General features: G+C 45.3%; 1 protein-coding gene across 3 annotated transcripts in view; it reads left to right on the top strand.

Annotated features, from left to right (window-relative positions):
* Positions 1-24,645, top strand: part of LOC138250083 (E3 SUMO-protein ligase RanBP2-like) — a 580,259-nt gene that overhangs the window by 72,642 nt on the left and 482,972 nt on the right. For all 3 annotated transcript variants that reach the window (XM_069204483.1, XM_069204484.1, XM_069204485.1), the window contains exons 9-11: positions 14,186-14,395; positions 21,699-21,877; positions 21,963-22,138. In XM_069204483.1, the coding sequence (XP_069060584.1) occupies positions 14,186-14,395; positions 21,699-21,877; positions 21,963-22,138 (565 nt within the window). The remainder of the gene's footprint in view (positions 1-14,185; positions 14,396-21,698; positions 21,878-21,962; positions 22,139-24,645) is intronic.

Raw genomic sequence — 24,645 nt, 5'->3', positions numbered from 1 at the left:
CGTGAGACTTGCAACACTGCACCCGGCGACCCCGACTCGGCTGGTGGCGATCCAACACCTCAGGAGGGACCCCAGGACTACTCTGATACTGTGAGTACCAAAACCTGTCCCCCCTGAGCCCCCACAGCGCCGCCTGCAGAGGGAATCCCGAGGCTTCCCCTGACCGCGACTCTTTGAACCTAAAGTCCCGACGCCTGGGAGAGACCCTGCACCCGCAGCCCCCAGGACCTGAAGGACCGGACTTTCACTGGAGAAGTGACCCCCAGGAGTCCCTCTCCCTTGCCCAAGTGGAGGTTTCCCCGAGGAATCCCCCCCTTGCCTGCCTGCAGCGCTGAAGAGATCCCGAGATCTCTCATAGACTAACATTGAAAACCCGACGCTTGTTTCTACACTGCACCCGGCCGCCCCCGCGCTGCTGAGGGTGAAATTTCTTTGTGGACTTGTGTCCCCCCCGGTGCCCTACAAAACCCCCCCTGGTCTGCCCTCCGAAGACGCGGGTACTTACCTGCAAGCAGACGGGAACCGGGGCACCCCCTTCTCTCCATTCTAGCCTATGTGTTTTGGGCACCACTTTGAACTCTGCACCTGACCGGCCCTGAGCTGCTGGTGTGGTGACTTTGGGGTTGCTCTGAACCCCCAACGGTGGGCTACCTTGGACCAAGAACTGAACCCTGTAAGTGTCTTACTTACCTGGTAAAGCTAACAAAAACTTACCTCCCCCAGGAACTGTGAAAATTGCACTAAGTGTCCACTTTTAAAACAGCTATTTGTCAATAACTTGTAAAGTATACATGCAATTTTTATGATTTGAAGTTCCTAAAGTACTTACCTGCAATACCTTTCGAATGAGATATTACATGTAGAATTTGAACCTGTGGTTCTTAAAATAAACTAAGAAAAGATATTTTTCTATATAAAAACCTATTGGCTGGATTTGTCTCTGAGTGTGTGTACCTCATTTATTGTCTTGTGTATGTACAACAAATGCTTAACACTACTCCTTGGATAAGCCTACTGCTCGACCACACTACCACAAAATAGAGCATTAGTATTATCTATTTTTACCACTATTTTACCTCTAAGGGGAACCCTTGGACTCTGTGCATGCTATTCCTTACTTTGAAATAGCACATACAGAGCCAACTTCCTACATTGGTGGATCAGCGGTGGGGTACAAGACTTTGCATTTGCTGGACTACTCAGCCAATACCTGATCACACGACAAATTCCAAAATTGTCATTAGAAATTGATTTTTGCAATTTGAAAAGTTTTCTAAATTCTTAAAAGACCTGCTAGGGCCTTGTGTTAGATCCTGTTTAGCATTTCTTTTAGAGTTTAAAAGTTTGTAAAAGTTTGAATTAGATTCTAGAACCAGTTGTAGATTCTTAAAAAGTATTCCAACTTTTAGAAGCAAAATGTCTAGCACAGATGTGACTGTGGTGGAACTCGACACCACACCTTACCTCCATCTTAAGATGAGGGAGCTAAGGTCACTCTGTAAAATAAAGAAAATAACAATGGGCCCCAAACCTACCAAAATACAGCTCCAGGAGCTTTTGGCAGAGTTTGAAAAGGCCAACCCCTCTGAGGGTGGCAACTCAGAGGAAGAGGATAGTGACTTGGAGGACAATTCCCCCCTACCAGTCCTATCTAGGGAGAACAGGGTCCCTCAAACCCTGACTCCTAAAATAATAGTCAGAGATGCTGGTTCCCTCACAGGAGAGACCAACACCTCTGAAATCACTGAGGATAGCCCCAGTGAAGAGGACATCCAGTTAGCCAGGATGGCCAAATGATTGGCTTTGGAAAGACAGATCCTAGCCATAGAGAGGGAAAGACAAGAGATGGGCCTAGGACCCATCAATGGTGGCAGCAACATAAATAGGGTCAGAGATTCTCCTGACATGTTGAAAATCCCTAAAGGGATTGTAACTAAATATGAAGATGGTGATGACATCACCAAATGGTTCACAGCTTTTGAGAGGGCTTGTGTAACCAGAAAAGTGAACAGATCTCACTGGGGTGCTCTCCTTTGGGAAATGTTCACAGGAAAGTGTAGGGATAGACTCCTCACACTCTCTGGACAAGATGCAGAATCTTATGACCTCATGAAGGGTACCCTGATTGAGGGCTTTGGATTCTCCACTGAGGAGTATAGGATTAGATTCAGGGGGGCTCAAAAATCCTCGAGCCAGACCTGGGTTGACTTTGTAGACTACTCAGTGAAAACACTAGATGGTTGGATTCAAGGCAGTGGTGTAAGTAATTATGATGGGCTGTACAATTTATTTGTGAAAGAACACCTATTGAGTAATTGTTTCAATGATAAACTGCATCAGCATCTGGTAGACCTAGGACCAATTTCTCCCCAAGAATTGGGAAAGAAGGCGGACCATTGGGTCAAGACAAGGGTGTCCAAGACTTCAACAGGGGGTGACCAAAAGAAAGGGGTCACAAAGACTCCCCAGGGGAAGGGTGATGAGACAACCAAAACTAAAAATAGTCAAGAGTCTTCTACAGGCCCCCAAAAACCTGCACAGGAGGGTGGGCCCAGAGCCTCTTCACAAAACAATGGGTACAAGGGTAAAAACTTTGATCCCAAAAAGGCCTGGTGTCATAGCTGTAAACAGCATGGACACCAAACTGGAGACAAGGCCTGTCCCAAGAAAGGTTCCACTCCAAACTCCCATCCAGGTAACACTGGTATGGCTAGTCTCCAAGTGGGATCAACAGTGTGCCCAGAGCAAATCAGGGTCCACACTGAAGCTACTCTAGTTTCTGAGGGTGGGGTGGATTTAGCCACACTAGCTGTCTGGCCGCCTAACATGCAAAAATACAGACAGCAACTCTTAATTAATGGGACTAGAATAGAGGGCCTGAGGGATACAGGTGCCAGTGTCACCATGGTGACAGAGAAACTGGTTTCCCCTGGCCAATACCTGACTGGAAAAACTTACACAGTCACCAACGCTGACAATCAGAGAAAAGTACATCCCATGGCAATGGTTACTTTAAAATGGGGAGGGGTCAATGGCCTGAAACAGGTGGTGGTCTCCTCAAATATCCCAGTGGACTGTCTGCTTGGAAATGACCTGGAGTCCTCAGCATGGGCTGAGGTAGAGCTAAAAACCCATGCAGCAATGCTGGGTATCCCTGAACTGGTGTGTGTGAAAACAAGAGCACAGTGCAAGGCACAGGGTGAACAAGTAGAGCTGGAGTCTGGAAGAATGGCCCAGCCTACCAAGAGAACAGGAAAGTCAGTTGGGAGACCAACTGCAACACAGCAAAAGAAAGGGAACCTCTCTTCTCAGGAAGAAGTTCTGCCCTCTGAGGGAACTGAGCCTTTGGAGCTTGAACCTTATCAGGTTGAGCTCTTAGGCCCAGGGGGACCCTCAAGGGAGGAGCTGTGTAAGGGACAAGAAACCTGTCCCTCTCTTGAAGGCCTTAGGCAGCAAGCTGCTGAAGAGTCCAAAGGCAAGAAAAATGGAACGCATAGGGTCTATTGGGAAGATGGACTCCTGTACACTGAGGCCAGAGACCCCAAACCTGGTGCCACTAGGAGAGTGGTAGTGCCTCAGCTGTTCAGGAAGTTCATCCTAACATTGGCCCATGACATTCCCCTTGCTGGACATTTGGGACAAACCAAGACGTGGGAGAGGTTAGTCAACCACTTCTACTGGCCCAATATGTCCAACATGGTTAAGGAGTTTTGCCTCTCCTGCCCCACCTGTCAAGCCAGTGGTAAGACAGGTGGGCATCCAAAGGCCCCCCTCATTCCACTTCCAGTGGTGGGGGTTCCCTTTGAAAGAGTGGGTGTGGACATAGTTGGTCCACTAGAACCTCCCACAGCCTCAGGAAATATGTATATCCTGGTAGTAGTGGATCATGCTACCAGGTATCCTGAAGCTATTCCCCTTAGGTCGACTACTGCCCCTGCAGTAGCCAAGGCCCTCATTGGTATCTTTACCAGAGTGGGTTTTCCTAAGGAGGTGGTGTCTGACAGAGGTACCAATTTCATGTCAGCATACCTAAAGCACATGTGGAATGAGTGTGGAGTGACTTATAAATTCACTACACCATACCATCCACAAACTAATGGCTTGGTTGAGAGATTCAACAAGACATTAAAAGGCATGATCATGGGGCTCCCAGAAAAGCTCAAAAGGAGATGGGATGTCCTCTTGCCATGTCTGCTTTTCGCTTACAGGGAGGTGCCACAGAAGGGAGTAGGATTCTCACCCTTTGAACTTCTGTTTGGTCATCCTGTAAGGGGACCACTTGCTCTTGTTAAAGAAGGCTGGGAGAGACCTCTCCATGAGCCAAAACAAGACATAGTGGACTATGTACTTGGCCTTCGCTCTAGAATGGCAGAGTACATGGAAAAGGCAACCAAAAACCTTGAGGCCAGCCAACAGCTCCAGAAGTTTTGGTATGACCAAAAGGCTGCACTGGTTGAGTTCCAACCAGGGCAGAAAGTCTGGGTTCTGGAGCCTGTGGCTCCCAGGGCACTCCAGGACAAATGGAGTGGCCCTTACCCAGTACTGGAGAGGAAGAGTCAGGTCACCTACTTGGTGGACCTGGGCACAAGCAGGAGCCCCAAGAGGGTGATCCATGTAAACCGCCTTAAGCTCTTCCACGACAGGGCTGATGTCAATCTGTTGATGGTAACAGATGAGGATCAGGAGGCAGAGAGTGAACCTCTCCCTGATCTTCTGTCATCAGACCCAAAAGATGGTACAGTAGATGGAGTGATCTACTCAGACACCCTCTCTGGCCAACAGCAAGCTGATTGTAGGAGAGTCCTACAACAGTTTCCTGAACTCTTCTCCTTAACCCCTGGTCAGACACACCTGTGTACCCATGATGTGGACACAGGAGACAGCATGCCTGTCAAGAACAAAATCTTTAGACAATCTGACCATGTTAAAGAAAGCATCAAGATGGAAGTCCACAAGATGCTGGAATTGGGAGTAATTGAGCGCTCTGACAGCCCCTGGGCTAGCCCAGTGGTCTTAGTCCCCAAACCTCACACCAAAGATGGAAAGAAAGAGATGAGGTTTTGTGTGGACTACAGAGGGCTCAATTCTGTCACCAAGACAGACGCCCATCCAATTCCAAGAGCTGATGAGCTCATTGATAAATTAGGTGCTGCCAAATTTCTAAGTACCTTTGACTTGACAGCAGGGTACTGGCAAATAAAAATGGCACCTGGAGCAAAAGAGAAAACAGCATTCTCCACACCTGATGGGCATTATCAGTTTACTGTTATGCCCTTTGGTTTAAAGAATGCCCCTGCCACCTTCCAAAGGTTGGTGAATCAAGTCCTTGCTGGCTTGGAGTCCTTTAGCACAGCTTATCTTGATGATATTGCTGTCTTTAGCTCCACCTGGCAGGATCACCTGGTCCACCTGAAGAAGGTTTTGAAGGCTCTGCAATCTGCAGGCCTCTCTATCAAGGCATCCAAATGCCAGATAGGGCAGGGAACTGTGGTTTACTTGGGACACCTTGTTGGTGGAGGCCAAGTTCAGCCACTCCAACCCAAGATCCAGACTATTCTGGACTGGGTAGCTCCAAAAACCCAGACTCAAGTCAGGGCATTCCTTGGCTTGACTGGGTATTACAGGAGGTTTGTGAAGGGATATGGATCCATTGTGACAGCCCTCACTGAACTCACCTCCAAGAAAATGCCCAAGAAAGTGAACTGGACTGTGGAATGCCAACAGGCCTTTGACACCCTGAAACAAGCAATGTGCTCAGCACCAGTTCTCAAAGCTCCAGATTATTCTAAGCAGTTCATTGTGCAGACTGATGCCTCTGAACATGGGATAGGGGCAGTTTTGTCCCAAACAAATGATGATGGCCTTGACCAGCCTGTTGCTTTCATTAGCAGGAGGTTACTCCCCAGGGAGCAGCGTTGGAGTGCCATTGAGAGGGAGGCCTTTGCTGTGGTTTGGTCCCTGAAGAAGCTGAGACCATACCTCTTTGGGACTCACTTCCTAGTTCAAACTGACCACAGACCTCTCAAATGGCTGATGCAAATGAAAGGTGAAAATCCTAAACTGTTGAGGTGGTCCATCTCCCTACAGGGAATGGACTTTATAGTGGAACACAGACCTGGGACTGCCCATGCCAATGCAGATGGCCTTTCCAGGTTCTTCCACTTAGAAAATGAAGACTCTCTTGGGAAAGGTTAGTCTCATCCTCTTTCGTTTGGGGGGGGGTTGTGTAAGGAAATGCCTCCTTGGCATGGTTGCCCCCTGACTTTTTGCCTTTGCTGATGCTATGTTTACAATTGAAAGTGTGCTGAGGCCTGCTAACCAGGCCCCAGCACCAGTGTTCTTTCCCTAACCTGTACTTTTGTATCCACAATTGGCAGACCCTGGCATCCAGATAAGCCCCTTGTAACTGGTACTTCTAGTACCAAGGGCCCTGATGCCAAGGAAGGTCTCTAAGGGCTGCAGCATGTCTTATGCCACCCTGGAGACCTCTCACTCAGCACAGACACCCTGCTTGCCAGCTTGTGTGTACTAGTGAGGACAAAACGAGTAAGTCGACATGGCACTCCCCTCAGGGTGCCATGCCAGCCTCTCACTGCCTATGCAGTATAGGTAAGACCCCCCTCTAGCAGGCCTTACAGCCCTAAGGCAGGGTGCACTATACCATGGGTGAGGGTACCAGTGCATGAGCATGGTACCCCTACAGTGTCTAAACAAAACCTTAGACATTGTAAGTGCAGGGTAGCCATAAGAGTATATGGTCTGGGAGTCTGTCAAACACGAACTCCACAGCACCATAATGGCTACACTGAAAACTGGGAAGTTTGGTATCAAACTTCTCAGCACAATAAATGCACACTGATGCCAGTGTACATTTTATTGAAAAATACACCACAGAGGGCACCTTAGAGGTGCCCCCTGAAACTTAACCGACTATCTGTGTAGGCTGACTAGTTTTAGCAGCCTGCCACAAACCGAGACATGTTGCTGGCCCCATGGGGAGAGTGCCTTTGTCACTCTGAGGCCAGTAACAAAGCCTGCACTGGGTGGAGATGCTAACACCTCTCCCAGGCAGGAATTGTCACACCTGGCGGTGAGCCTCAAAGGCTCACCTCCTTTGTGCCAACCCAGCAGGACACTCCAGCTAGTGGAGTTGCCCGCCCCCTCCGGCCAGGCCCCACTTTTGGCGGCAAGGCCGGAGAAAATAATGAGAAAAACAAGGAGGAGTCACTGGCCAGTCAGGACAGCCCCTAAGGTGTCCTGAGCTGAAGTGACTCTAACTTTTAGAAATCCTCCATCTTGCAGATGGAGGATTCCCCCAATAGGGTTAGGATTGTGACCCCCTCCCCTTGGGAGGAGGCACAAAGAGGGTGTACCCACCCTCAGGGCTAGTAGCCATTGGCTACTAACCCCCCAGACCTAAACACGCCCTTAAATTTAGTATTTAAGGGCTACCCTGAACCCTAGAAAATTAGATTCCTGCAACTACAAGAAGAAGGACTGCCTAGCTGAAAACCCCTGCAGCGGAAGACCAGAAGACGACAACTGCCTTGGCTCCAGAAACTCACCGGCCTGTCTCCTGCCTTCCAAAGATCCTGCTCCAGCGACGCCTTCCAAAGGGACCAGCGACCTCGACATCCTCTGAGGACTGCCCCTGCTTCGAAAAGACAAGAAACTCCCGAGGACAGCGGACCTGCTCCAAGAAAAGCTGCAACTTTGTTTCCAGCAGCTTTAAAGAACCCTGCAAGCTCCCCGCAAGAAGCGTGAGACTTGCAACACTGCACCCGGCGACCCCGACTCGGCTGGTGGCGATCCAACACCTCAGGAGGGACCCCAGGACTACTCTGATACTGTGAGTACCAAAACCTGTCCCCCCTGAGCCCCCACAGCGCCGCCTGCAGAGGGAATCCCGAGGCTTCCCCTGACCGCGACTCTTTGAACCTAAAGTCCCGACGCCTGGGAGAGACCCTGCACCCGCAGCCCCCAGGACCTGAAGGACCGGACTTTCACTGGAGAAGTGACCCCCAGGAGTCCCTCTCCCTTGCCCAAGTGGAGGTTTCCCCGAGGAATCCCCCCCTTGCCTGCCTGCAGCGCTGAAGAGATCCCGAGATCTCTCATAGACTAACATTGAAAACCCGACGCTTGTTTCTACACTGCACCCGGCCGCCCCCGCGCTGCTGAGGGTGAAATTTCTTTGTGGACTTGTGTCCCCCCCGGTGCCCTACAAAACCCCCCCTGGTCTGCCCTCCGAAGACGCGGGTACTTACCTGCAAGCAGACCGGAACCGGGGCACCCCCTTCTCTCCATTCTAGCCTATGTGTTTTGGGCACCACTTTGAACTCTGCACCTGACCGGCCCTGAGCTGCTGGTGTGGTGACTTTGGGGTTGCTCTGAACCCCCAACGGTGGGCTACCTTGGACCAAGAACTGAACCCTGTAAGTGTCTTACTTACCTGGTAAAGCTAACAAAAACTTACCTCCCCCAGGAACTGTGAAAATTGCACTAAGTGTCCACTTTTAAAACAGCTATTTGTCAATAACTTGTAAAGTATACATGCAATTTTTATGATTTGAAGTTCCTAAAGTACTTACCTGCAATACCTTTCGAATGAGATATTACATGTAGAATTTGAACCTGTGGTTCTTAAAATAAACTAAGAAAAGATATTTTTCTATATAAAAACCTATTGGCTGGATTTGTCTCTGAGTGTGTGTACCTCATTTATTGTCTTGTGTATGTACAACAAATGCTTAACACTACTCCTTGGATAAGCCTACTGCTCGACCACACTACCACAAAATAGAGCATTAGTATTATCTATTTTTACCACTATTTTACCTCTAAGGGGAACCCTTGGACTCTGTGCATGCTATTCCTTACTTTGAAATAGCACATACAGAGCCAACTTCCTACAGTAATGTTCTCAGTATGTGTGACATGTTTAGCCGAAATTGCTGCACACTTTTTCTTTTTAAACCAGGATTTTTCTTGTGGAAGTTTCTCTTCCTTTTTAACCGAACTCTCCGATAAGCATTGACCCCTTTCCCAGTTTCACACGCTTGTTTCAGTGGTCTGACTGCCCTTCTCTCTCGCTCTGTTTGTCAGGTGAGTTCTGGTAGGAACGAGATGGGCGAGTATTAGTATACTGATATGTCGGGAGTTTTTAAAGTTTCTCTATTTCTAAGGTTATACCTTTATTTTTAATTTCTTTTATTTTCTTTTGAGGGCTCTGAATGCAAAATCTCTCTGTGGTTTCTTTTATCTCTAATAGATTTGTTTTATCTCAGCATTTTTAGAACCCTCTTACTTGGTATTATCCTTACCAGAATTACTTTGTAATTGTGGTTTATTTGGTCATGCCTCCCAGACTATCTCGACCTATACTGGTACGAAAATAATCTCTGGCTGCTCATGTTCCTGATCTTGTTGAGGAACATTCCAGAGCCGCTGGTGTATTACCAAAGCTACTGCTGCTTCCCCCTTAATGTTATTTAAAATAATTGAGGATACTGTTTGAAAGTTGTGCATTAATTTCATCCAAATATCCAGGGCAGGGGCTGCCCTTTGTTCATTTTCAATTTGTTTAACACTTCCGGAGCAAAGACTGAGCCCCAAGTGGCTTAGTCATCAGTGGAGGGAACTATTCCAAAAGGCAAACACATTTGGAGTATTCTGTGTTTACCTTTAAGCCCCATATGGGGAAAAACTGCTTCCAGCTGACTTTGTTTTTTGTGCAGTTCAAAACTGAATGTCATCCTGTTCGATGGGTGATTTACCCATTGCATGTATGTAATGTTTGTGGATTTAACCCTGTTACAGCCAATTGATTTGCAGCTGGATCAGCCCTCACTTGGGTGGTGTTTAATGTCCGCATTACGAATTGTACTAAGCATCTGTAAGTATCAGCACAATTGTTGTATATAGTGTCATTCTGCTACTGGCATATTTTGTACATTGGGATGTGGTCTCAATGTAGCCAGTGCTGGCCACGTAGGTTCATCATTGCTTAAGTGATCTAATCAAACGTATTTTATTACATGTGGGAGGGTGCCTTCAAATCAAAATTTTGGTGATCTTGCTAAGTTAGAGGTATCTCTAAAAATTGGTATGCTCTGTACCGTTGAGGTACATTTGCAACAGTGAATGTATGAAATGTATTTGTGTCTGTGTTGACTGCAGGAAAGGTGACACTGAGTAAAACATTTCTGTTCTGTACACATCGTGGGCCCCAACCACGAACGTAACATCCCCACCCTCATTAATAAGTCTATTGGCAAGTATATACTGTGTGACTGGTTGTCTGCAGTTTGCTGTTGCATTTACTGGTCTTGCATCCGTCACATCAAAAGATAGAGATCAGAGTTGGAAACACCAAACTGGGGATGGTTTCAAGGTTCAGGCGTGAACAACTCAAAAGCTAAGATGGATACTACTTATTTAGCAGAGGAGAATATTTCCCTATCACCACAAACGTCTCCGTATAAAGGTAATTAGGCTACCTTTAGCATGCAAGCGAGAGATACTCATGAGATCTGTTAAATTAGTGCCTGACCAAACGTTGGTGGTGCCATATCGTAGCACTCTTACCATGGGGGTAAGACTGCTTTGTTTCGGGCAGCAGCACGACTGCTTGCGGGTGACTGAATCAGTCCCACACCGTCTGGAAGATGTTGGGCTGACCTTTTCAGGTAGGTAGGAGCACCTCACCCAAACCTAGACAGTAAAGGTGATTATGGCAGCCTAGAAACATGACACTGACTCCTCAGAAAAGTTGTGGTCCACAGATCATATCCTTGTCTCTCAGTTACACAAAGCCTCACACACCTGAAGGCAGAAAAGAGATGAAGGATAGGTTTCAATGTATTTATTGAAGCAACTGCATTCTGTGATAAAGAGCATGAGCTGAGATTATTACGAGGATGAAACACAGCATATTGGTGGTTCCTCCTTTAGGATTGAGGAGCATCGGCCCTGCCTGCTGGGAGTGCAGCAGTAAACCAACATACCATACTGAAATGGTCTCATTACCATTTTATTACTTTCTGCATGCCACCAGCGAGTGTGAGGGCGAGTCAGGGGTGAAGCTCTGATTTAATTAGCAGAGCAGCAGAGGGATGACCCCAGCTAAAGAGTGGAGGGTGCAAGTCGAGTGCAAGGCTTACTTGAGACGGCCAGCCCAACATGCGCACTTCTGCCCGCACCTATCCTATTAAACAGCTGGGGCATTGCACATGCCCCCAGCCTGGGTTAGCCTGTTAAATCCGATCCTGATGCTTCTCTCATACGGTAAACCGCATGAGAGCAGCTTCAGGGTTGGTTATGTTCACATTTGCGTGGACCAGGAGTTTCATCCAGTCTGACCTTTTTAGCATGCAGCAGCCTCATAGCCTAAGTAGAACCGCCATTGCGAACATCTCATCATCTATAAGGTTGTTATACTTCTTTACAAAGTTAGATAATCTGCCTAGGGTGCATGGGGCAGCCTGGCAGAGAGGCCACCCATGCAGAAAGCCTCAGTGTGTCAAGGGGGAAGGGCTAGGAGATCTTGCTTTATACCTTCTCTCCGCTTCACCCCTGTCTTTTACAGGCATCTGGTCAACCAGGAGCGCTGCTTAAAGCATCTTGCACACATAATGAAAACAAAGTGCCCTTTAAAAGACTCATTGCCTCATTCCCTCTCCCCTTTACCAGACAAGGCATTTTTGGGACCAGCTGAAACATTGCATTCCTGCCCTGCTGGAACAAAAGGCCTGCCAGTTAGTTAATTTCCATAATTATGCGTCTTATATCTTCTTCGTTAGCCGACGGTTCCAGCATGTAACAAATGCCACAGAGTTCTTCCGCATTATTCATCCTCCTCACTCAGAATAAAGGGCCTTTTCCTCCCTCCACCTCTGGTCCTTGGGTTATAGAGGGGCAGCGCTCAGTCTGCACAATGCATGGAGCTTTGACGGGATAGTCGGTGAATCCAGGCACCTGGTGAGCACCTCGGGAATGGTAAGCTGGCTTTGCAATGTTAAGTGCCTCATCTATGTGGGGTTTAGGCATTTGGGGTGGATAATGTAGAGCATCCTGAGCTGTGAGGTGCTGTGCAATCACATTTAGATAGAGCTTAGGTTTTTGATCTACAGAGTTCTAGGAACTCCTAGGAGAGAAGTGCAAAGTCAATTGAGAGGTACAGCACTATGTAATTTGACATTTACACTACTTACAAATCTGAGGTGTGCAGCCACTGCTAAGTAATCTGAGGTATGAAGTGTTAGGACTCTGATCTGAATCCCTGTAAATTACTAGTTTCATCAGTGTCCTCAATATTGTTTTATTTGTGCTTATGTGCATAATTTCTGGAAGAGTTGCACCTTTTTATTTTACTATGAGGAAATGGCTCACTAGAGAACTAGAGAGCCCACTAGAAGAACAAGTTACTGACCTTCAGTATCACTTTTTCTGGTGGATACTCTTATCCAATTCCAGATTCCTCACTGCCCTTCCTCCTTCTATTTCTGTGCAGTGACCTCATTTTACCATCTAAAAAGACCCCAAATTCGAAATCTGCACATTGATACCTCTAGTTGTCTTTGCTCTACGTCTGAGGGCGCACAACGCTCAGGAGTATTGCTTCTGGGGTGGAACAAAGCCAGTTTGGTGCTGCACGGGGCCACCTAGTGGCATGCAGGAGCATTGCTGTGGATCCCTCCGGAATCTGGCTGGCACCTGGATAAAATTCTAAAAGTGAGGAATCTGTTATATAGAATACCCAACGGATGGATGTTGCCAAAGATAAGTAACTTGCTCATTTGTGCGCTTAGCTAGCAGCAGTTCTGTGTAGCCCATAGTTGTCAATTTTTGTCAGACACCTAGCAACTGATTTAAAGAACTTGGTATATCTCTTCACCAATATACGATACTCAGTTATATCCCAAGGTTGATCTAATTGAAACTGTTTTTACCGTGAAATAATGCATGGATCATGAACATAAATGGATGAAGTGGGTACAAATGAAATTCCCTTAAGACCAAATTACGCCTCCTCCCGCTAACTATTACAGACTGAAAGCCTTCAGCTTGAGCCCTCTTTAACAACATTCTGGCTAAATACTTCATGTTCAGTTCAGTGAGGGTATGAGACCTATTCACATCCATGCAAGAAATGCCCCCTATAAAATTACCCAAAAAGTTGCTTAATGGAAAAAAACACCTTCACTTCAGAATTTTAAAAAATGGACTCGCTGCTCGTCTAGTGTTTTTTCACATCCTTTCACCCTGTCTGTAAGATGAGCAATGTATTTGCTACTTCCCGACACTCACCTGCAACATATCAAGTGTGCATTGTCCGTAATGGTACTTAACACTCTAACCATGTATTTCATTTCACAATTACTTTTTTATACTGTCTTCTTCATTTCCTTATGCCTTTATGGCTCAGTTTTATATTACATACCTTCCCAGTTTACTTTTATCCCTCCTCAGATATGCATGCACCAACCATAACCCAGTTCCTTTAAAAATAATAATAATAATAATAAAAAAAAATTAAAAAAGGAATTCTCTAAACATGTCCTCTGAAATGAATCTATTGTATTGTAACTGGTCTTGCACCATATTGTTACTATCCTTTGTACTCTTGTATGTTGTACAGCCCTCTGCAGCCTGCTTAAGTCGAAATTTTGAACTCATTTCAGTTACTAAAACGTAGAACCCTATTGAAAGTGTGGAAAGTAGTATACTAAATTGACTGTACATTGAAACGCAAATTGATAAGTATGCACATCTGCCCTTTCTTGTCTACACGTCTACCAGACATTGTGTTTCTTTTTATTTGGTGCTTGAGAGGAGATGTGAGGTGATCATTCTTAGGTCAGAGGAGTAGGCATTCCATTGAAATTGTTCCATAATGAAAAATGATTGAAACCCATGTCCGAGGTAGTTGAAGTGAAGGAGGCCTCGGACGCAGAAAAGGAAGAATAACTTCATGGTGGCTAGGAGTTGGGCTAGGCTCTGATTAAAGACGGTAAAATAATTTCGATGCCATGTGAAATAATCTCACCCTTTCTTCTCAGCTTACCTTAATACATGACATATTAATACATTGCGAGGATTATTTTCCTTAAATTGGAATATATTTTAACAAGATTGGTAAATTGCAACTGTTGAAGTCTGAAACTTTACCAACTGTTTTATTTCACAGGTCACATGCTGTGTAATTTAAGCCTCAACAAGGAAGGCTTCTTGAAAGGTGTTGTTGAAACGTTTGCAAACAAAAGTGGACGAAGTGTTTTGTTTGACGTTTTCTTTGAGAAAAAATTGGCAATGGATCAATCCTTCCTGGGATCCGACGACATCTGTGATATTGACAGCACCAAACCCGAGATTGTAGAGCTGGCAAGATATGACAATGGTAAGAATTTTATTCTATACAAATGCAAATTTCATACTGATCCATCAAATACAGGCAGCCCGATATTGCAGGTCATAATTACATTTTTCAACAGCCACTTTGTGCTTTGCATAGTGAGCCTAATGCACCAGCGACACAATCCTCCAGTCATTTCAACTATTGTAGCAGTTAGTTCCTCAGCTCCCCGGCAATCAGACCAGCAACAACCTCTGTGCTTTTTCCTCTTAGCCGTATGCTCTTGCATAATGAGAGCAGCGACACAACCTGACTCCTGAGTAAGACCCCAATGATTAACCATTGTGCTGCTTTCATAACAGATAAGAGGGTTGGTCAGCTTTTTCCTTTTGCCTGCTTGGACGATCTGCATAAAGGGTAGGCTTGTACAATAAATTAGCCTCATAAGATTACATGCATGTTGCTTACATTTAGCAGAGCTTTGTAAAGCAGGATGTAACCTTAAAAAGCTGATTACATTTCAATGTTTCAGTAGTAAGAGGACACCCTGGCTGACTACGTGGCTTCCTTACTGCTTTTATTAAAAGAAACCCACCATTTTTGGGACACCCATAGTATTGGAAACAAAATTGACCACTCTCTTTTGGGGCACCTTTTCCTCTTAAACCCTCAAATACGGGCTCCATTTTGGCTTGCAAGGTGAGCATCTGCAATTGTTTTCCCAGGGTACGTATTCGAAAATGAGGACTGCATCCTTTATCTTGAACAACCATTATTTCTCCATAAAGTGTTCTGTATGTTGCACAATTTCTTTTAAATAAAAGGCAGACATATTTTACTTCTGGGTGATGGATTTCAGTATAAAATCGTTGCACCGATATATCCGAACACTTTTGAAAGAGTGCTCCTCCTATTCTGGTACCCAACGTTTCTTTGGAATCAAAGGATAGCATCATTAATTCTTGGCACTTTTTTGTGTTGGTTGCTTGTGGCTAGCAGAGCGTAGCAATGTAAAATCGTTGTAGTACTTTTATTTGGCCAATCCTAAAACCTCCAAACGGTTCAGTATGCAATCCTAATTAACTGCGAGTCAGTCTTTGCTATTAATGCCTTTGGTACCATCACTATAAATGTAGGTCCAAAAATGTGCTTCTGACGTATCTGGGCCACAAACAATTTTTCCTGGGTTTTGATGCAACTTTGACTGCACTGGGTTCCTGCTAACCAGGTCCCCTGTGCCAGGGTTCCTTCACCAAAACAAGACTCCTTGTCACTTAATCCCTAAGTGGACAGGCCCCTTTAGCACCTGTGTAAGCCCCTAGTAAATGGTGCTGCCTCTGGTGCCTAGGTTCTAAAGAGGGTCCCTAAGAGCTGCACCACAGCTTGTGCCACTCTAAAGGGCAAACCACCAACATCATGCAGGCTGTCATTGCAGGCTGTGTGACAAGGTGCTCCCTAAAAGTGAAAACAGAACATGACCCACAGTCTGTGTGCCATGTCCCCTAGGCACTACATGTAATAGTTGTAAGTAACACCTACAGTCCTAAGGCAGGATGCATTAGATTACAGGTGAGGGCATATCTGCATGAGCAAATATGCCCCTACTATGTCTTTGTCGATTCTTAGACATAGTAAGTGAACAGGAAAGCCATTCTAAATACATGTGCTGGACACTGGTCAGTACGAGTTCTCCAGATACATGATGGCTTCACTGAAAATAGTATTGTTTTATATCAAAACAAATAAAGTCAGCAAAAGGAAAGCAAGAAAATGTGAGTTACAAGCCACAGAGCTAATGGCAAGCAACGGGAAGAATGCATTCCTATGTCAACTTTCTGAATGTCCCCAGGATGTCTTTAGCAAACCAGACAGCTCTGCTGTCTGCTAGGCTGTGACCTAAAAAGGTATGTTTGGTATCAAACATTTCATATTAAGAAACCCTCACTGAGTCCAGTAATTAATTTATTAATAACGGTACTCTGATGGCACCTTATAGGTGAGGTCCCCCCTGATAGCCTACCAACTGCTGGTGGGCTAACTGACTAGTTGTAGCCAGTGTGCCACCAACAGACAAGTTTTTGATCCCCAAGCGTGAGAGCCTTTGCTCCCTGGAAGTCAGAAACAAAGCCAGTTCTGTCAGGCGCCTTACACACCCCTCCCAACAGGATGACCTGCAGTTCTGCATTCGAAGGCAGGCAGCTTCAAAGGAGAAGACTGGCCTTTAGTATGCAGATCTGTCTTTCCTCAGAGGGAGATGCCAACATTTCCCCACCCCTAAAACCCTCCGCTCCCAAACAGGGCCATTTGGCACCTGGACAGGCAGAAAAATTAGCTATGCAGGAGGCTTGTTGCACTGCGAGACTGGACACATCCCTAGGGGGGACCAGCCTGGAATGAATACAGCCTTAGGAATCATGCCATTGTGTGTTTGGTGGAATTAGAACTTCTGGGACAGGGTTCAAGCGTACTGGTCCCCCAGTCCACGCCTGCAGCCTATTTCTGTGGACCCCTGCTACCGCCCTGGTGACAGAAACGCGATTGTCTAAACCACCACTGTACTGGGTCACCCCGGAGCAAAGAAAACAGGACCACTGGTGTCCCTACATCCCCCGAGTATTGCAAAACTTGAGCTCCCTGGTTGGTTAACCCGGGCTGGACTCTCAGTCCATCCCTGCAACATCTTTGTGACTGGACCGAACCCCATTGACTTAAACATGGCACACAATGCTGAACTGTGCCACTGCACCCGGCCGTCCCAGTGCGCTGACTTGTTGGTGTGGCCTAGGACCCTGATCTGTACTTACCTTAAGTCTCTAGAAGACTGGTCCTGTAAATTGCTGTGAAGTACACGTTTGCCTTGTGTGTTTTCTCTCCAATAGAGTACCATTGCAGCTACAGAAAAATTACCTAAGTGTCGACTTTTGAGAACTCTAAAAATTCCTATCTCAAAAAGTACTTACCGGATTCTGGTGTTCTTGGTATCTAAATTTATATGAGAGTATGTGTTATTTACCTAAATTGGTGTCTGATTTCTTTGAGTTTGTGCTTCACAGCCTGTGTGTGCCTTACTTACTTAGCACTATCTTCTGATATGTTTAACTGCTCGCCCATACTACCACAAAACAGAGCATTTGGTGTGTACTTTGTGCCTCTGTAATTCCTCTGGGGTTTGCTTGGAGTCTTTGCACAGTGTACCTCTTTTGGTCAACTATATAAAGAGTCTGCTTCTTATACACATGATATATTTTCCAAATACCATTCTATTGCGGTCCAGACGTAAGGCGCAGCGGTTGTTGAAAGAACTGTCTTACATACCTATAACGTGTGATGAGTACTGTGGCAAACGTATGAAATATTTGCTCTTACTCTGATCCTATTCGGAGGCCAGATATTGTCCTTCATGATGATGATCACTGTAGTGCGGCGAGCCATCTCCTTCCTTCTCTGAGTACTGATAAAGGTGATTATCTGCCCCTCAAAAACGCCAGTGGCCTGGACACTTTTTAGGAGGTTCATCCAGCCTGCCCTGTGGGACCTCATCAAGAAGAAATCGCTTCACTTACAGCAGTCCTTTTGTAAGGCTGAGAAACCTTGAATTGACTTTGCCTGTTGAGTAGAAGCTCATCTCCTCATTAAGATTCTCCAGACATCCTTGTCTGCAACTCAACCTTTGTTTCCTTCATTGATACCTTCCTGTATCCTATATTGTTCGCTGTGAGGTAAGCTGGCTTCTGCACTAGCTGTTAATCATCAGATTATACTCCACTATCACCCTGTACCTTAAAAACAACTATTTCTGATTGCTTATCCATCTCCAGAGAGCCTAGTGGCCCAGGCCTCTTCTACCAACCGGAATTCAGATTCCTTCCTCTCCACTTCCCTGGATTTGGGGGTCTTAGAAAGGGACAGTGATTTTCTTTTCTGGGAGCCTGCAATCTACTAAGGTAACTTGCTTTCTGGCGTTTTAGTTACTCTCATTCCTAACCAGCTCAGCGATTATTTCACAGAGGATTGCATAATATGTAGAAGGCAGTGAAACAAGTTCCCCACTGTGGTCTAGGCTCATTGTGTTCAGTGGTTTGTCTTATGGCCTCCTGCATTGCCATTTGTTGCTCTTTCTGGATGCTTTCTGCCAGTTTTCTCTGGTGATGTCCAAGCCACCCTGATGAACATGCTCTTTGATGAAGTTCTGTTTTTTGTGAAAAGGCCAACTCTTGGAACCTGGCCTCCTCAACATACCAGTTTCATCTGCATTACTGCAAATTCAGAGATTACTAGCAGTGGCCCTTTCAGAGCCACCTGCTCTCTTACCCTATGCAGCAGCCATACAAGTCTTTCAGCAATATAAAAGAGCATTTTGGTTCCAGGGTCCATACGGCAGCAGCAAACATCCTCCTCCTCCTCTTTCTAAATGCTCCCAGCTAAGCGGGGGAGTGTGTCCTACCATCCCAAGTACTGGCAGCTCTGCCGTACTGGCAGTTAATTACTATGGACCGTTGGGTCCTCTAAATTATTCAACAAGACTGCGCCCTCTACTTGCAGGCTTCTCACTCTCCCATTCACCCAGTCACCTTGAACAACACATGCTTGCATTTTACAGCAGGAAGTCTTTGCACTCTTGAGCAAGGGAGCTATGGAGCATGTGCTAAAACTGATAGTCTCTGTGTTTTCTTGTTCCCAAAAAAGATAGTATTCCTCTGTCTCTTTCTGGATATTCACATTCCGAACTATTTTCTCCACAAGTAGTAGTTCAAAATCCTATGTCTGGCACAGTTTCTGCTGACTTTGGAGCTAGGTGACTGAATGGTGTTACTCGATTTGCATGACATGCATTGTCATATGCCAAACCTGAAGTTGCACAGGTAGAACTGTATTTCGTTGTGGGCTCCACTAACAAGCATTTCAGACTAACATTCAAGCTATGATCCCACTATTTAGTGAGGAAGCCCTTTTGACCCTGACTAACTTCTTGCTTGGTGGCACAGAAGCACCCTGCAGTGGTGTCTTATTTTTCAGTGGGCGCAGCACTGGTGCGACCTCAAGGATAGCATCCAGGTTTCCCAGGAGGTGGCCTGGGACCTGCAATGGTGGGTAGTGGCAGAACACGTTGTGCAGGAGACTACTCTCTCCATTGTCTGTGGTGACAGATGCATCTTACCTTGCTTCAAGAAGTCTTCCTAATGTGCTTGAAATCGGAGAACTCCGGTCCCCTTCAGAGCACAAATCCTGCATCTGCCTGCTTAAGCTCTGATCGATACTCCTGACCCTGAACACATTCCCTATCTTAAAGGGTTATGGGGATCTGGTACTCCAAATGTCCAAAAGTGAGCATCTGCCCTTAACTTTGGCTTCCCTTTAGGATGATCTTCTGTCCAATGCCCAATTAACATAGAGGCCTTGACCTTACAGCTAGGCATCATTGTGGCCATTCACTTTCATTTTACCATGTCCTTAAACTAAGATGGTTGGACTCCATTTGTCTCCTGGTGTGAGGAGAAGCATGGTTATCCTTTGCCTACAGGCAAGGTTGTTGTATGTTGTTTGTCTCCTCTTTGGCCCAGCCAGGTTTTGGAGTGGGCACACTTAAAGGTTACTTATAAGCCATCATTGTTCAAATATCTTTTTAGGATGTACTTTCTTAGAGGACTGTATCCTTTAATTCTCCTGCTTCCTTTATTGTGCTGTAGAGGGACCTCAGCCTTGTACTGACCTTTGAGTTGCGCCATAGTTGTACTCTGTGGCTTCTTACTTTGAAATGTGTATTACTCACTACAGTCAATTCTATGCATCGTGTTAGTGAGCTTCAGGCATCATAGGTTCATCCTCTATATACAGTCTTATTCCCTGGAAAACTGATTCTTTGAAAACGTGTTTCTTTTTCTTATACAAGTGGTACCACCCTTTTACATGGTGTAGTCAGTTTCAATTCCCACATGCTTCTACATCCAACTTCTTCCAAGGAGGAAGAAAGATTATACTAGTTGAACCCACAGCATGCTGTTAGCTTCTGTATTGATTGCACTAAAGACTATCTTACTAGTAAGCATCTGTTTCTTGAGTTTTACCAATGTGATGAAGGGAAAGGCCATCTGGATGGCGAACCATATCCCTGTGGTTTGTTGGTTGCATCAAACTTTGTTATGCATTGGCAAAAATGTTCTTCCTGATTGCCTTGTGTCTCATCCCATAAGGGAAAAGGTTGCAATTATGGCCCTAGCTCAGGGTATTTCTATCTTGGACATCTGCCAAGTCCAACATGTGATGGCACTTCTGTATTGGTTATCAGCTCCATAGCGAGGACTGTTTTGCCCATTCAATTCTTCAGGATTTCCTGGTGTAAGTTCACTCCTCAGAATCATCATCATCTTTGGGAGAATTGCTTTGGTACTGATTCAAAGGGTAAGTAATCTGCAGATGGAAGTGTCTGTGAGAAGAATAAGTTGCTTACCTGAAAACATCATCTTTCTGGTGGGTACTCTATTTAGCCGTATATTCGACACTGCCTACTGCCCCATTCTTTAGAGTGGACTTTCAGGAAATAATAAATCCTAATATGTTAGATTAACTCATTGCCAGTTACCTTAGCAATCTTGTGACTCAGGTTTCCGTGCCCAAGGTATGGAAAAAAGAGGACATCTGATGTCCGAATGTAGAGGTGGTTTCTAGAGGTGACTGTCAAGTCTGTGGCAGGACAGGTTAGTTGTGGAGGCCACCACGCACTAGTGCTATTGCAAGTTTCTCTGGTTCCACTCTTGTGGCTTGGACGATTCAAGATGTGAGGAATCTGTAGGTGGATAAAGTATCCACCAGAGCCCGTGTTCCTAAAGGGGAAATTTACTTTTTCTTCAGAACCAAAGTTGATCTTAGCTTGAAGAGCACCACATTGGAATCAGCCAGATTACACTGTTTTGTTACAACAAAGGGAGAATCTTCTGGGAAGGCTGACAGAACAAGAAGGGTGACAAAGTGCAATTGACAGTTGGTAGAATGGCCTTGGTTTAGTGAAAAGCTTGCTGCACAATCAAAGGAAAAAGCATCCTTTATGTAGATAAAGTTGTGGAATTCCTTTGTGGCACTTCATGTTTCTTTAGTCTACTAACATATTTAAATTCAATAAAATTCACCAAGGTGGCTAGAGCTTTTGCTGTCTTACAGCAGAGTTCAACAAAAAGTTGTGTTCTCTCCCAATTTATGTTTATATTTGTAAACAGGCATACCTTGAATCTTTGGTATCAGGGCAAAACTGCTGCTTTTATTACGGAATTTGTTCTTCACGATGTTTTGCCTTTGTGTCCTGAAGCACTGTCTATGTTGCATTCTTATAAGTATGTATATGGTTGATTCTTAGGCTCAATTCGTTTGCATTGTGGGGATCTCCACCACCTAGCTTGGCTTGGTCTACAGTATCACATGTCCTCTCCGTCTGAAATCCGCAAGTGGTTGAAGCAGCTCTTCCCGCGCTTGCCCCAGGAAACCCCTAGGCTCAACACTAATGCTCCGGAATCCATCTGTATTTTAGATCTTGAGGTTTGTACAACTCTAAAGGTACATTTTTTTAAAGCTATTAATCTTTATTGTTTCTAACTTGCTTTTATTTGCTTTCACAATTTAGATATTTCTACTTGGAGTAATATTCACTAGTAACTTACAGTTACAAAACCACTTTAATATTCACTACCACCCAAACCAGCCAAAATACTTACCACTGCCAATCTGCACATCACTTGGCACAGAACGACAAAGGTCTTGGTGGGGTGCAGTTTACAGTTTGATTCACAAAAAAACACAGTAAGTAAATTTGCTTTCCTTTTTTTTTTTTTTTTTTTTTTTTTATTTTTTTTTATTTTATTTGCCAATTAAGAATGTATTTATTTGCAAAGTGTTGATTTCCATCTAGAAGCAGTACCTGAATGTTTGTGGAAAAGCAGTTTATTTTCTATCTTGTTGATGTGTGCAACTCCTCTTACAAGAAGGCCAGCTCCACCCATGTTGAGGATGTGCATAGATGGATAAATGTTTGCTCTTCGTTGACATTTGATTGCAACATATAAAATGTTAATGTTGAGCACTTAATATGTTGCTGCTCTGATTATACAGACTAATATGACAATTAGGATGAAGAAAGATTTCCTACTTTGAACATGAGATATCTACAGTTTGGTGCTTGGTATTCTCTTATTGCAAGTCAGTCTCATACCACCGTGTTTTGTCTTGAATTATCAAGAAAGGACTGTTCTAATAAATTTATGTTTTAATATTAGATTTCTGACTATTGCTTCTCTGCATGATAGAAAACTCTGAAAGGGAATGTATGTACACAGTTAGCTATAGGGATGTTGGTGCACTTTAAACTATGCTGCTGTACCAGAAGGTTTCTGCAGTAGTAAAGAAACCTAATGGTGCCCAAGCCCAAAGGGCAGTCCCAGCTTCTTTTTTTGCTGAAATTGTGCTGTCTGTAGCACATACTAGGAAGCACAGAGCAGTGATTGCCTCTTCATGTTTCTGACCTGTATTCTTTACAGCTACATACCAACTTGAGGAATTTTCATGCTTAATGTTGTGTTTAAGGGACCACAGTTTCAGTAAAACTTGCACTTTGATTCTTCCTGAGCCTACGTTGCTTGTTTAAGGCAGGACTGCATTGCTCAGCACGCTGGAGCCGGAGATAGAGGCACAGAGGGGCCATTAATGGTGCGATAACCTTGATTTATTGAGGATAAGTGGACCAGTCATGTGGCCTGAGCACACAAATACAATTGGAGTCGAATTGATGACCGATTAAATCAACCAATTACATTTTCCAGATTATTTGATACTGAAATTTTAAGTGCCCTGATGAAGTTCACAGGAGATGAACGAAACCCATTGGCTGTCTCGTTTTGTGTCATCAAAGGAAATAAAGATTGATTTGGGATACATGTCATATTGGACCTTTTTCCAACTGATGGTGCTTCCCTTTGAAAGTGTGACAATCCAGTGCTACACCCCGGAGGGGTACTACATATCCCAGACTGCTGTTTGGCCCCAGGAGGCTGCCATTTTACTGCCACAGCTGCTCCCACTTGTCACACCAATGAGTGCTATAAAATGCTAGGGAGCACATCGCAGCCTGGGAAGTGCTACACCCAGAAGGGGGACTACATATCCCAGACTGCTTTTTGCCCCCAGGTGGCGGCCATTTCCTGTGACAGCTGCTCCCACTCGTCACACCAACGAGCGCTATAAAGTGCTAGTGAGCACACCGCAGCGCGGGAAGTGCTACATCCAGGAGGGGGACTGTATATCCCAGACTGCTCTTTGGCCCCAGGAGGCAGCCATTTCCTGCCACAGCTGCTCCCACTCGTCACACCAACCAGAGCTATAAAGTGCTAGAGAGCACAGCGCGGGACACGCCCGGGCAAGGCCTGGGCGAAGGGCAGGCCCGCCTGCGCCCGGACAAGGCTGGGATAGGCCTGCCCTCTTGGTTTTGTGTTTCTTATTGCTGCTATATTACGCCGCTTATATAACGATGTGTGGTCACAAGCAACGGTGAGTAAGTAACTGGGACGTTAAAGTGTGCAATTATTGTTTCTCTACACTAGATGCCCGCCTGCAAATAGATCTATTGAAGTGGGTGCTAATATATACCATAAAATATGGGCAAACGGGAAATTTAAAGTCAGAAGATAGATATTGAACCCTGTTGTTCCACAATTGATTCCTTTTTAGTACCAGCAGTAGGGGTAATCGCTAAGGAAATTGATCTTGCAGTAAGGTGTCTATCCCTGGGGACAGCTGGATTGAGTGAAGGAATGGAGGGATCCCCCAGACCATTAAATCTGGTAACTGATACTCATCTTACTTTAGAACCGGAGGTAAGTAGGAATGGTGATGACCATTCAGGGTATACGACCACAGCTACTGCTACCCCTACATTAGCCAGTTACTCACCTGCCGTAAAATGGAAGAAACGGGGCAGAAAGGGATCTGACAGCGACCTGGGCCCTATTATGTCAGTTAATCCAGAACCCATACCTTCGAATCATTTTATATCTTTTCTTAATGATCTGTTTAAGCCACTCAAAGATAAATTGGATAAACGTGAGGGGGAGGTGGAGAAAATAATGGTTATGTGTCGGAAGCTTTCTTTGCCCATGGTGGCCCCTAATCCCCAAACTACTGTTGTACAGAATGTTGCACAAAATGAGTTAGGCCCCATAGTTATCACAGGGCACAGACCCTATAGATGAATGTTGTTTAGCACCAAGCCCTCGGCGGAGGGACCTTACTTTAGGGCAGCAAAGGGAGGCCTGCGG

This window comes from Pleurodeles waltl, chromosome 8 (assembly GCF_031143425.1).
Source record: "Pleurodeles waltl isolate 20211129_DDA chromosome 8, aPleWal1.hap1.20221129, whole genome shotgun sequence".
In the NCBI taxonomy this organism is placed as follows: Eukaryota; Metazoa; Chordata; class Amphibia; order Caudata; family Salamandridae; genus Pleurodeles; species Pleurodeles waltl.
This window is presented reverse-complemented; position numbering and strand designations above follow the sequence as displayed.